Raw genomic sequence first — 12,774 nt, 5'->3', positions numbered from 1 at the left:
AAAGTCGGTCTACAGGGGAAATGTTAAATAATCATTAATATTCTTAAAAAGGACAAGTAAAAGTTGTAGCTTAAGATAGATTTCAATTTCACTTTTCAGAGTTATTTGCAAGGCATAAAAGGTCTTCTAAACCTTTAATATCTATTTGTGGGACAAAAATAGCTTCACATTATTTTTATTATTTTAAAAGTCTATAAAAGATAAGACATTAAGTTTTAGGTATTTATCATTTTATTCTGTATCTTTGCTTGAATGATAATCAAGAAGGAATTAAAGGTCATAATTTCACAGTGCAGTTTGCTTTTCTGCATTGATGGATTTTAGTTTAGAAGAACATCTCTAGTTTATGGTAAGTTTAATTGTCATAGATGCATAAAGTACATCAAACATTTAAAGTATAAGATCTGATTGGTTTTATGTATACCCATAAACCCAAAAACATAAGTCTTCACTGCACTCAAGATAATGAAATGTCCATAACCCTCAAATTTCCTTGAGCCTCTTTGTAATTCACAGCTCTCCCCAGCCAATGGCTGATTTGTTTTCTATCATTTTATTTTAGTTTGCAGCTTTAAGAAATTTATATAAATGGAATCATCATAAAGTATGTACTATTTTCTTGGGGTGGGGAGCTGTGACTTTCAAATTCCATGTAATTGTTTTGAAATTCATCCGCAGTGTTGCATATGTCGATAGCTAATTCCATCTTGTTGCTGAATGTTACTCCATTGTTCATCTGTACCACAATTTATCCCTCTGTCTATTGATGGACATTTTGGTTGTTTCTAGTTCGGGGCTATTAAAAATAAAGTTGCTATGAACATTTGTTTGGAAATACGCGTTCATTTCTCTTGAGTAGAAGTCCTAGAACTGGAATAGCTGAGATCTGTGGTAGGTGTTTAAGCTGTTTTCCACTGTGCTTTTACTGTTGTACATTTCCATCAGTGGGGTCAGTAGTTCTAGTGGCTCCATGTCCGCCTTAACACTTGTATGGTCCGCATTATTTTTAACCACTTTATTGGGTGTCTTGTGATACCTCTTTTTGATTTTAATTTGCATTTCTCTAATAGGTTTAGTTCATTTAAAATAATAAGTTTTTATTAGTTCTGGAGTATTGTAAAAGTTAGGGATAAATTTATTCTACTTTGTAATCATGTATACATATATATTAAATCTATATACATATATTGTCTCCTAGTGAATTTCATAATTTTTATGTCAGTTTTGATTGTTTTATTGCTATGATGCTAGTAATCACATGGCTAGGTTTAGGTAAGTCTAAGGGGTTTTAATTGAAAAGTTAAAATTTTGGAAAATATTTAGCTGTTTAGCAGTTTTTGGTACCTTGCTAACATACTTAATAAACACTGTTTAAGAAAATCTTTTTTAGCACATTATATTTAATTTTTAAAAATAAAATTCTGCCTTTATCTGTGGCATTGTCTTTTTAGCTTTGCTCTTACTACACAGGATTATGTAAGTTTTTTTTTCCCTTTAAAATAGGGAGTGTGAGTAATGCTTGAGTAATGGGAGTGGAAATCTGATATTTGTAGAAGAAAAGATTGCTGAAAAGATCAAGTGCAGTTGAAGGCGGGAGCCAGACTATTGATTTTCATCTAGCCTGAGAGATACAGTCCATGCAGTTTTGGTATTTTTTGTAGTTCTTTGTATATTCTGAATATAAAAGTCGTTTGTGATTGGATTGGCAAATAGGTTAATTTGATGATGTCCAGCTTAGTGGGGAGTTTTTTCCCTTGTATGAATTGTGCTTAAGTACCATATCTAAAAAAAAAAATCTTAGTTTAGAGATTTTCTTCTGTGTTTTATAAACACTTTTATGGTTCTACATTTAAGTCTATGATTGGTTTAGACTTAATTTTTATATAGTGTACAGAATACCAAGTTCAAACTTTCACATACAGATATCCAGTTTTTCCAGCACCTTTTGCTGAAAAGACTATTGTTTTTTTATTGTGATACTTTTACATCTCCGTGGTTTTCTTCAGTATGTTCTGTTACATTGTCAGTTTTCTCAAGCATATCCATATCTCTGTTTCTACCTTTTTCCAAAGTTGCATTGTCTTGAGGATCACAGTTTATAAAAGCCCTTGGGGCATTTTGGTGGAGATTATGCTCAATCTATAGACTAAATTTGGTTGAATATCTTAATATTGAGTCTTCTGATGCTTGAGCATGATATGTGGATGTTATCTGTTTAGCTCTTCAGTGATTGATCAGTGCTTAGTTTTCGGCGTACATATCTTACACATATTTTATGAGGTTTGTATCTAAGTGTTTACTGTTTTTCAGTGTTACTATTTACTATAATTGGTTCTGGCTCTGAAACTGTTTCTGTTTTTTGTTTCTTTTTTACTCAAACTTCTAGCTTTTGCAAAATTTCAGTAATTGTTTTGTTGTTGCTCTTGTGTGTCTTTTTTGTTGTTGCTTTATTTTTAATTTAGTTTTGTTTCTTAACATGGGAACTTAAACCATTGAGATATTTTCCAATATAAGTACTTAATGCTGTAAATTTACCTTTTAAGCAAAAAAAGAAAAAAAAAAAATTTACCTTTTAAGCATTAGTTTAACTGTACGCTATAAACTTAGACATATTAGTATTAATAGTTCTTTTTATTCAGTTCAAAACATTTTCTAATTTTCCTTGTGATTTCCTCTTTGTCCTTTGGTTTACATGGAAAGTGCAGTCTCTTCAGATACTTGCACAGTTGTCAGATAGCTTTCTGTTCCTGATTTTTCGTTATATTTCCATTACAGTTGGAGAACATTCTTTGTGTAATTTTGGTTATTTTAGATTTGTTAAGGTTGCTTAACAGATGATCATCAGCTCTGCTGTTTTCCTACTGGCGTTTCTCCCCTCTTGTTCTGTCCACCACGAAAGTACGGACACCTTCAGCTGCCTCTGTCTGTTTCCGGCCTCATGCGTTCTGAAGGCCTGTTAGGGTCAGCATGCTGGAGGCCCCTTTTCCCTTGGCTCCTCTCCTGGCAGCCCCCTTTCCAGCCCTGTTACCAGTGTTCTGAATGGTAACAACCTCAGTTAGTTTGGTCTGTTTTTGTAGTTCGTGTAAATAGAACCCATCAGCATGTATCAGGCCTCCTCTGTAAAACCTGTACTTTGTGAGACATGCTGTTGATTGTACTTACAGATCATTTATTTGCACTGCTGTGTTGTACAGTCAGTACCCACGGGAATGGGTTCCAGAGTCACCCCCCCAACCCCCTGCAGTATCAAAATCCATAGGTGATCAAGTCCCTTATATAAAATGGTATAGTATTTGCATGTAACCTACAAACATCCTCCCCTATTCTTTATTTAAATCATCTCTATATTACTGCAGTATCTAACACAATGTAAATGCTATCTCAGTAACTGCCAGCATGCTTGAAGTTCACATTTTGCATTTTGTATTCTGTAACTTTCTGGAGTTTTTCTGTTCCAAATATTTTTGATCCATGGTTGGTTGAATCTGCAGATGCTGAATGCACAGATTCAGATGGCCTACTGTATTCTAAAATGCTTTTTAAAAATGTTTAAAACCCAGAAACATAATGTACATGTTCCCAGGTTTACAGAATCTCACATGAGGTGACATGTTGACTGTGTTATTGACTCCCTTCTTTAGGCCCTTCCTATTCCCATTTTTTCTCTGAGTTAACCACTTTATTGAAATTGAGGTTTGCCCTTCCTGATAATGATTTTATACTTTACATGAGTATACAGTTCCACAGAATGTCTTTGTATGTGTATCTAGGCACATAACATTTTATGTGTTTTCTCAGTTTTCAACTTTGGAACAAACAGTATCATACTCTATATGTGTTTTATGTATGTTCTCCTGTATCAGTACAGGTTTCTGAGATTTACCTATTTTGTCAGGTACAGGTTTTGGGTCTTTTTTTTTAGTATTTGTCCTTTTTTTTGTGACTGGCTCATTTCCTTTATTTATTAATTTACTTTTGGCTCACTGGGTCTTGATTGCTACACAGAGGCTTTCTCTAGTTACAGAGAGCACAGGCTGCTCTGTTTGCAGTGTTCTGGCTTCTCACTGCTGTGGTTTCTCTTGTTGCGGAGCACCGGCTGTAGGCACACGGGCTCAGTGGTTGCAGCACACAGGCTTAGTTGCCCCGCATCATGTGGGATCTTCCTGGACCAGGGATCGAACCCAGGTCCCCTGCACTGGCAGGCAGGTTCTTACCCATTGGACTAGCAGGGAAGTCCCATGTACTGGTGAAATACTGTCATTGCAGCAGTTAACGTATGTGATTATACTGCAGTTCATTTGTTCATTCTTGTATTTTAAAATCATTCATGTTTTCTGCGAAACTTTTCTAATTCCAGGATAGACTTAAGATGGCTCAGATGTGAGCACTGGGAAAGCGTGATTTGTCTGCAAAAACGGGTAGACACTCCTCAAGTTGTGAGGATGCATGTGCGACTCATTTAATGACAAAGTCCAAGTCACATGCAATTAAAATGTGTCTAAAATTAAACAACATAATTTGATAGTATAGTGATGTGTGAAGGTAGCTGGACAAATATTAACCAAAGGAAACCAAGTTTAGTAATAATAATTTGAGGCCAAAAAAAAGAAAAAAGTAACAAGTATAAAGAGTAAGACTGTATAATCAATATACTAATAAATTACTAAGTTGATAGGATAATCATTAACTTTTATTACCTAAAAATATAGCCTCAAAAATCAAAGTAAAAAATTGATTCAATTTGATATAGTTGATAAATTTGTGAACGTGGTCATATGGGAGATTTTAACAAATGACAAATGCTTATAAAGTAGAGTATTTGAATTCTACAGTTGATGAACATAAACCAATTCATGTATATCCAGAATTCCATACCCAGCAAATAAGTGTTTATTTACAAAATATGGAACTTTTACAAAAATTAACTTTATAATTGTTTATGGATAGCCTTAAGAAATTGCCAGAAAACATTGTAATTAATTAGAAATCAATAATAAGCATGTTATTTAAAATAGAAATGCTATACCATGGGAATCCTAAGAAGTATACTTTAATTGACTTAAAGAGGACCTTATTAAAATAATTTAGAGCAGAACAATATTGATAATGATATATAGCTAGACTTGTGGAAGAGCAGCTAAAGCAGTATTATGAAGTCAGTACATTTTGCTATCATACAATACATTTTTTCTGTATATTTTAAGCCAGGGTTACATGACTAGGAAGCAGTGAATGTGGCATTTGAAGTCAGGTCTCTCATTGAACATTTTGCTCTTCATTGAGATTCCAAATATAAATAATTTTTCTGTTTTCTGTGAAATTATTTTCTATGCTATGTCCTTTACTTATAATGTATAGTTTTGTGCCTCTTCATGAAATTCCTCATGCATTTGCAAAGCCTTTTAAAAGTCTTAGGATGTTTTCCAAAAAATATTCAGAGAAAGGGAAGCAGTTTGTATTCATATTCAGATAAGAACATGTTTATGTTAAGTAGCCATTGAGAACACAATGTTTTCTTCTCTCAAATCTATTACTGTCACTAAAAGCATAATACATGCAAGTGTGTTGTCAATATCTATAGCATTCTGTGAAGGTTTAATTAAGACAAAATACATTGTATATTAATTATTGGAGAAACCATGTTATTAAAAATTTTTATGGATCTGTAGGAAAGGATTTTGAATTAATAATTGTCATATTTCTATTTCAGTGGAGTTTCAAGCTTATTAATAGGTTAATTACATGATTTTAGAGATTCTGAGGAAGGTATAACAATTTGATTCTGCATTTTTCTTTAGTATGGCAAAGCATTAAGACAAATATTTGTCAAGGAAGAAACAAATGCACCTTGTAAGATGTATCTGTGCTTGTAATCTATATGAAGTAAAAGTTACAGTTTGCTGTCACGGACATGACCCATATCCACCATTTTAGACATATCATTCCCATTCAATTCATGTCTAGTCATTTTCAAAATTTCTTTTGACTATCTGTATATGGCTTTATCTGAATACACTTTTTCCATTCACTAAGACCATAAATTGACACCATTCATTTGTCAGTCTTTTTTGTTTTTTTTTTGCTTTTTTTTACCCATGGAAAGGCTGTAGTATTCCATCTCTCTCACCCAAATTTGTTTGCTGAAGTGACCCAAAATATATTTTTGGGATTCATTTTGAAGTGTTATCTTTGTGTCCCAAAGCAGGCCCTTCTGAAACTGATGATGTTGATGACAAACTCCCCCTTTCGAAGTCTTTGCAAGGTATAACTTTTTCACTTCCATTTTCCCACATAATGTTCTTATTTAATGTTTCTTTATACTGGACAGACTGTGTTTTTGTATTTATATCTGTATTATTACTTTTCTAAATGGAAAAGGAAATGTATTGGCCTTTTTTTTTTTTTTTGAAACATAAATGAACTTCACAAGCAACAATTTTTGAAAACCAATTTTCCCTTTTGTGAATCTAGTAATGAATCTCGAAATGGGTACATGACACACTTTCATATTTAAGGTAAAGTACACATTTATACCTTATATCAGAATAGTCAGAAATAAGGCTTATATTGTATATAGTTAGTAATGTAAATATCAGTAAGGTCATGTTTATATGTTTAGAAAGATTGTAAGATATCATTTGTAAATCCCTAATTTTATTGATTGAATGTCTTTTGGGGAATTTCTGTGTAGTGTTCCCTCCCTTGATGACCATAGGCTATTTGTGATGGCTTTACTTTACCTCTGCTTATTCCGGCTTTGAGTGCGTTAGATTTCATTCTTTTTTCTTCTTTGGCTGCACTGTGCAGCATGTGGGGTCCTAGTTCCCCCACCAGGGATTGAACCCATGCCCCCTGCATTGGGAGCACAGAGTGTTAACCACTGGACCGCCAGGAAAGTCCCAAGATGTCTTTTCTTTAGCTCTACTTTTAATATAAATGTAATTGCTTAATTTACATTTTGAAAGAACAAAAAGCACACACAGAATCATCGTTTACGTGTACTGTTATCATGTTATGACCTGATGGAATATCACCTTAGTTATTCTTAGCCAGTCTTCCCTTTTTAAGTACTGGTCCCTTCTCCATTATCTCTCCTTGTTTTGACCTCACATTTTTGTTTTCTTTGGCATTACAGTCAAAGAATCCAGTGCTCCATAAATTCAAATATTAATGTATAATGGGGAGAGGGGAGCTGTGTGTTGAGAAAGCATAATTTAAGAAGTTAAGTAAAGAATAATTCTTGGCTACAGAGTTACCCGTTGTTTTGAGCTCAGGTGAGTTTTCAGAACATAAAATAAATGGAAAAGAATCCCAAGATAATTAGAGCTCCATAAAATTAGACATGGAAAACCCCAAATTTTTGGTCTTAGCATGGCACTTTTAAATTGTAAGGTGCTGGGCACTGAGTGACAGTTTTGTTTTGTTTTTTTAAACTGTAGTCAGTGTTCTTTAAAAATCAAGATAAAAGCATAGAAAACCTGTGTCTGGGGGTGGGGGTTACCTTTAGTATAGTTTCTTAAATTAGTTATCAATGGATGACAAAATAGACCTGAAGTTTCCTCCTGCCCCCTTGCTTTATTCTTCCCTATAGGTAATACATTTGTATTTCTACACGAAGGCAGTGGTTTTCAATCTTCACAATGTTAGTACCTCAGACATTTAAGGACAGAGGATCAATAGTCAGGGGCAGTTTGGGCACTTAACCTAATTGGCTCTCTTGGGTTTTAGATGACTTCTTTCTTGTTTATGAGTAAAGTTTCTCCATTAGGATGAGCCTGTTCACTGTTGAATGCCTAACCTGATACATTGCTTTATGTTCCAGTTTGTAGAAGCAGGCAGATTATATTACCTGAATTAAAATGCTTTTGAGACTAAAGGTAGTATCTTAAGTTTTAACTTCTGCATTTCCTTTAAGTGCAACTTTGATTAAATAATGGGGATTTAGTTTCCATAGCTTCCACCGTAGTACAAATGGAAAGCAAGAAACGTTTCACAGCCAAACCTGAACTTGTGTTTCTAGACCTGATAGAGTCTTACGAGCAAAGACAGAACTGACTCAGATGTGTGTTTTTGTGTGTGCATCAATGGCAGATGAGCTTGGCACTCTGAAACATACTATTCTAGTTCTCAAATTCGAATATCTATCAGTAATTATATTGTATAGTTCTAGTAACTAATATTAAATCCCCAAACCTACTTAGGTTTACTCTATATATTTGCATTTTAAAATAATTCTTTGAGTTTTCATACCAGAAGTGTTACTTGTCTTTCTGAATTAGATAATATTGTTTGAATTAACTGCTAAGAAGTTAAAAGAATCAGCGTGTATTTGTATTTGCATTGTTACCTAGTTTCTCTTCTCCCAGCGTCAGTCTTTATTGGTTTATTATATGGGTTTATCTTCTTTTTAGGAAGCCATCATTCTTCAGAGGGCAATGAAGGAACAGAAATGGAAGTACCAGCAGAAGGTTAGATATGGGAATTCTTACTTTGCTGTATTTATATTATGTTGTTCTGTACTACAGGGAATACTATCCTTAAAAGCTTATTTGGAAATAAAATGATTTTTATGGTATGAATGCCTTCTTAAGCCAACAGGTTTTCTTTTTTAGCCCTAAAGATGTTATACCTCTTTTACTGTATTGAATAATAAAGCATGTGGGGACTAAAATTTAAGTGGTAAGTAAAATTCTTCATGATGCAAAGTGTTGCCCATTTGTTCTTGGTCATCTTATGCCATATTTGGAAAGAGTGGTTTTAATATTTAAATTTTAAATTATTGCTGGCTCTGTTCATATTAGGGTAATGTAGTCTACATAAGGTTACTAAAAAGAGAGAGGATCTCGCTGCTCATTTTTATACCCACAGCCACCCCGTGGACTGCTTTGTTAACCAGCCATCCTCCTTTGATTGTTGGATTGAATGAATATTCAGCTACAGCTCTCTAAGTTATTGGAATCTTGAGTTAAACCGTTACCGTGCAGAATGGCTTCCAATTTGTAAACTGTTTAGATAGTTCCAAAAGAATTTTTGTAGGTTTTCTCCCAAGGAAAATAAGTGGTAAGGCAACTGGATCTTATTTTAGAATTACTATTTCTCACATAAGCTGGTCATGTCAAGTCTTATTTTTTTAAGACTAAAAAAGGAGTCTATTCTGTACCTTTTTATTCCTTATATTTGCTTTTTAAAATTTTTTTTTAATCCATAATTTGGTATTTTACGCTCTTTGAGTGGTGGGAGTTCTGAAGGTCCCTGGAAAGTTGACTGATCTTTCTAAATTCAGATTTAGAATTGTAGTATTTAATGAAATACATTTCTTGCAGAAATACTGAGATACTCATTTAAAATAATATTTTAAATTTCTTGTTGAATTTTCTTAATAGATGATGGTGTTGGTAAATTTTTTTTTTTTGGTTTGTTTTCTTTTACTGTGTGCAGGTAATTAGATATTTTCTCTGTAACAAAATCCTATTTTAGATAGGCAGTATTTACAACAAGGAAATAATCTGTTTACAAGACGAATTGTACTGGTGTTCATTGGGCAATGTGATTTAGATATTAGGCTTTGAATCACTTTATTTTTGAGGACATTTTTATTGTCATATTGCAGTGTTAGTGGAGTTGAAGTTAGGTTCTAGTCTTTATTCCTTTACTAACAAGTAAACATAATCTTTGGCAAATCAATTAATCTCTCAACCTTTGCAAAATGAAAGGAGAGTTGATAAAGATACTCTCTAGCTGAGCTTCTAGCACTAACATTCTGATGTATATTTGTTTTATGTAGTAACACAAATATTTAATTTTATAAGGTATGTTACATGCAAAGTTAGTTAGGTGATACAGTCCTGTCTGTATTTGTTACAGTAGTCACTGTTTTGATGATATGAAGGTTCTCACGGCAAAAACTTTGTGGTTTTATTTAACAATATAAGCCACTCCTGGTATTTCTGAAAGAAGAGGAGAAATAGTTTTTTTTTTTTTTTTTTTTACATAATAAAGCCTTTGTTTATATCCTAGCACCTTCTAGTTACAGCAGGAAAATAATTTTAACTTCATTATAATCTTACTCCTCTAGAAAGTTTGAGTCCTTTAATGCAGGTAACTTGGTATTGTCTAGTTTTCCAGAGTTTCTCTACTTTTTGTTTTCTCTTCTCCCTGTTTAAAAGGGTCAGAGATTGTCATTTAACAAGTATGAGCTGAATTCAAATGACAGTAAAGTTTTATGGTAGGCTGCTTTTGGAATATCAAATCCGTAAAATGTTGGAACATAATAGAAAGTGCTTTATAATGAATGTCATTTTAGAATTTTATTTTTTTCAAGATTCTACTCAACATGTCCCTTCAGAAACAAGTGAGGACCCCGAAGTTGAGGTGACTATTGAAGGTTAGTTATCTAAAAGCCTTGATTCCAAAAGTGTACTTCTGGTCATAAAAATTATTTGTCACATTCACATTGCCAAGTATGCATTTCATTCATTTTTAAAGGAAACTTGTGGGAAAAAAAAAATGGAAGCATATATGTGTATGTGTGACTAAAGTAACCACATCCCACAGCACACCCAATGCTTTGGGAGTTTTAGACAGCAAAAGTAAGCTGTGAAGATGAGCGGTGGACCAGGCTATATACTGGTACTTTCTACCATTGGGAAACAGAGAATTTTTAAAAAGAGAAAACTATGACCAGACCGGGTGCACACAAAAACAGATTTATAAGCTATTACTGAGCTGTGACATAGGAGACTTAACTTAGCACTAGGACCCCGGTTGTCAACCTTAGTGAAGTGGAGGAGAAGGTGTTGATAGTTCAATTTCTAAAGCGAGTTTTCCCCATAAAATGCTAACATATAAGGTGTCCTTCAAAACTTTTGAAGCAGCAGCTGTAAAAATATTCTAAACTAATGTAAATAAAGTTGCTTCAGACCTAGTTTCTTCTTCAGAGATAGCGCATGAATGCAGACAAGCCAGTGTGTCCTGCATTATTTAAAGATTCAGCTAATTGTTAACAGGAGCATGCCTTATATTTCATAATTTTTAAATGTATTGGTTTTTTCTTTTTAAGTTATCTTACATGACTCCTATAGGTTTTTATTCTCCTCAAAGTAATTCTTTTCTAAAGCAGAACTTTTGTTAACCGCCCCCCCCCGCCAGTGTCCCTGTTCTCAGTGATAGGTGTCACTTTATTGTGACATCTAAAAATAAGTTAGATGTGTACACATACATGTAGTTTGGCAAAAATTAGTAGGTGTTTTCAGTGTACAGCTTTATAATGAGCAAGTAAAATACACATATATCACATTTCCCATAGTGTTTTTCTCATAACTTTACATCTTGGTACTTCACTATTTTTTTTTTAACTGCTGCATAACCTTTCTTGGTTTGCCATCTCTGTCTCTCCTTTTCTTCTTTATTTATAATAACCTGTCTTCTACTGGTGTCCACTTGGTTATTTATGGTGTTTGGCTATTTCAGACTATTGAAAATGTTTTGCTTCTAAATTATAAGCTGATTGGTAGCTTTCACCCAGTATCAGAAATTTTCTCCTACTTTGCATGTTAACATCTCAGTTAATTTAATATACATATTTTATCATTAGCATAATTTTACTAACCTAAAATTGTTTTGAATTGTTTCTAGTCTAGCATTTAATTAATTTATTCATTTATTCATTCATTCATTTATTCATTTATTTATTGGCCACACCAGGCAGCCTGTGGGATCTTAGTTCCCCAACCGGGGATTGAATCAGCGCCACCCCCTCTGCATAGGAAGTGTGAAGTCTTAACCCCTGGACCACCAGGGAAGTCCTCAATAGTTGACTTTAAATTAGAAGCTCAACTATGAGAAGACAATCTAGGTTATATAATATCTAGATATTATAAATTGAAATTATAAGTTAAAATCTAGATATTATAAATACTCAGAACCTTTTCCTTCCTATAGAGATAAGAAAAATAGATGATGATTAAAATTATTAGTAAAGGGACTCACCTGTTGGTCCAGTGGCTAAGACTGAGCACTCCCAATGCAGCAGACCCGAGTTCAATCCCAGATCAGGGAACTAGATCCCACATGCTGCAACTAAGATCTGGTGCAGCCAAATAAATATTTTATAAAATTATTAGCATAAACCTTTAAAATAGGACTAATAACCACATTGATTTATCTTAAACCTTAAAACCCATAAAGGCTATATTAGAATTGTTTAGAAAATAAACACTTGCTTTTCATAGTGTAAACCTTTAAAGGGATGTCAAAATAATTAAGAAATCAATAGCTTACAAACCTAAAACATGTGTCAGTCTTTTCAGTTTTCATTCTTTGAAGGGAATGATAAATCCCATTTCTTTTAAACTAAGACATAGTGCCAAAATGTTGATTTATCATCCAAATTTTCCAACTAGTAGAATTTTGCTGTTGAGGCTGCTGCTTTATGTTCAGAAGACCAGAGAAATACCAGGTCTGTGTAAAGTAATTACTTTTCCTAGTAACATTTTCCATGGGATAGATGCTCACAAACTGTATACCAACTCTAATTAAATTGCTAATTGTTATCCATACATCATGGAAGGTAAATTGTAAGTCTGTGATATTAACAAGGAAGGTCAAATGAGAACTCACAGCCACATCTTTTTGATAAGTATATTGTATTTTTTTTCCTAGAAAGATGACTATAGATGGTAGAAGCTAGAAAAATATCCATGGTTAGAAAATGAAATTTTGATACATTTTAATATTAGAAAAAATATATCACGCATTGAAATGGTAACTTTAAAA

At 33.3% G+C, this 12,774-nt stretch overlaps 1 protein-coding gene across 7 annotated transcripts in view; it reads left to right on the top strand.

Annotated features, from left to right (window-relative positions):
- Positions 1–12,774, top strand: part of GTF2I (general transcription factor IIi) — an 81,224-nt gene that overhangs the window by 32,203 nt on the left and 36,247 nt on the right. For 2 of the 7 annotated variants that reach the window (XR_009694477.1, XM_061153389.1), the window contains 3 exons: positions 6,203–6,262; positions 8,412–8,468; positions 10,322–10,384. Coding sequence is in view for 6 of the 7 variants with exons in the window: in XM_061153389.1 (XP_061009372.1) it covers positions 6,203–6,262; positions 8,412–8,468; positions 10,322–10,384 (180 nt within the window). In the remaining variant the exon portion in view is untranslated. The remainder of the gene's footprint in view (positions 1–6,202; positions 6,263–8,411; positions 8,469–10,321; positions 10,385–12,774) is intronic. The other 5 variants (XM_061153384.1, XM_061153385.1, XM_061153387.1 and 2 more) reach the window with 5 other exon arrangements.

Source organism: Dama dama, chromosome 10 (genome assembly GCF_033118175.1).
Source record: "Dama dama isolate Ldn47 chromosome 10, ASM3311817v1, whole genome shotgun sequence".
Lineage (NCBI taxonomy): Eukaryota > Metazoa > Chordata > Mammalia > Artiodactyla > Cervidae > Dama > Dama dama.
Note: the sequence above shows the minus strand (reverse complement) of the source record. Positions and strands in the feature narration are given on the sequence as shown.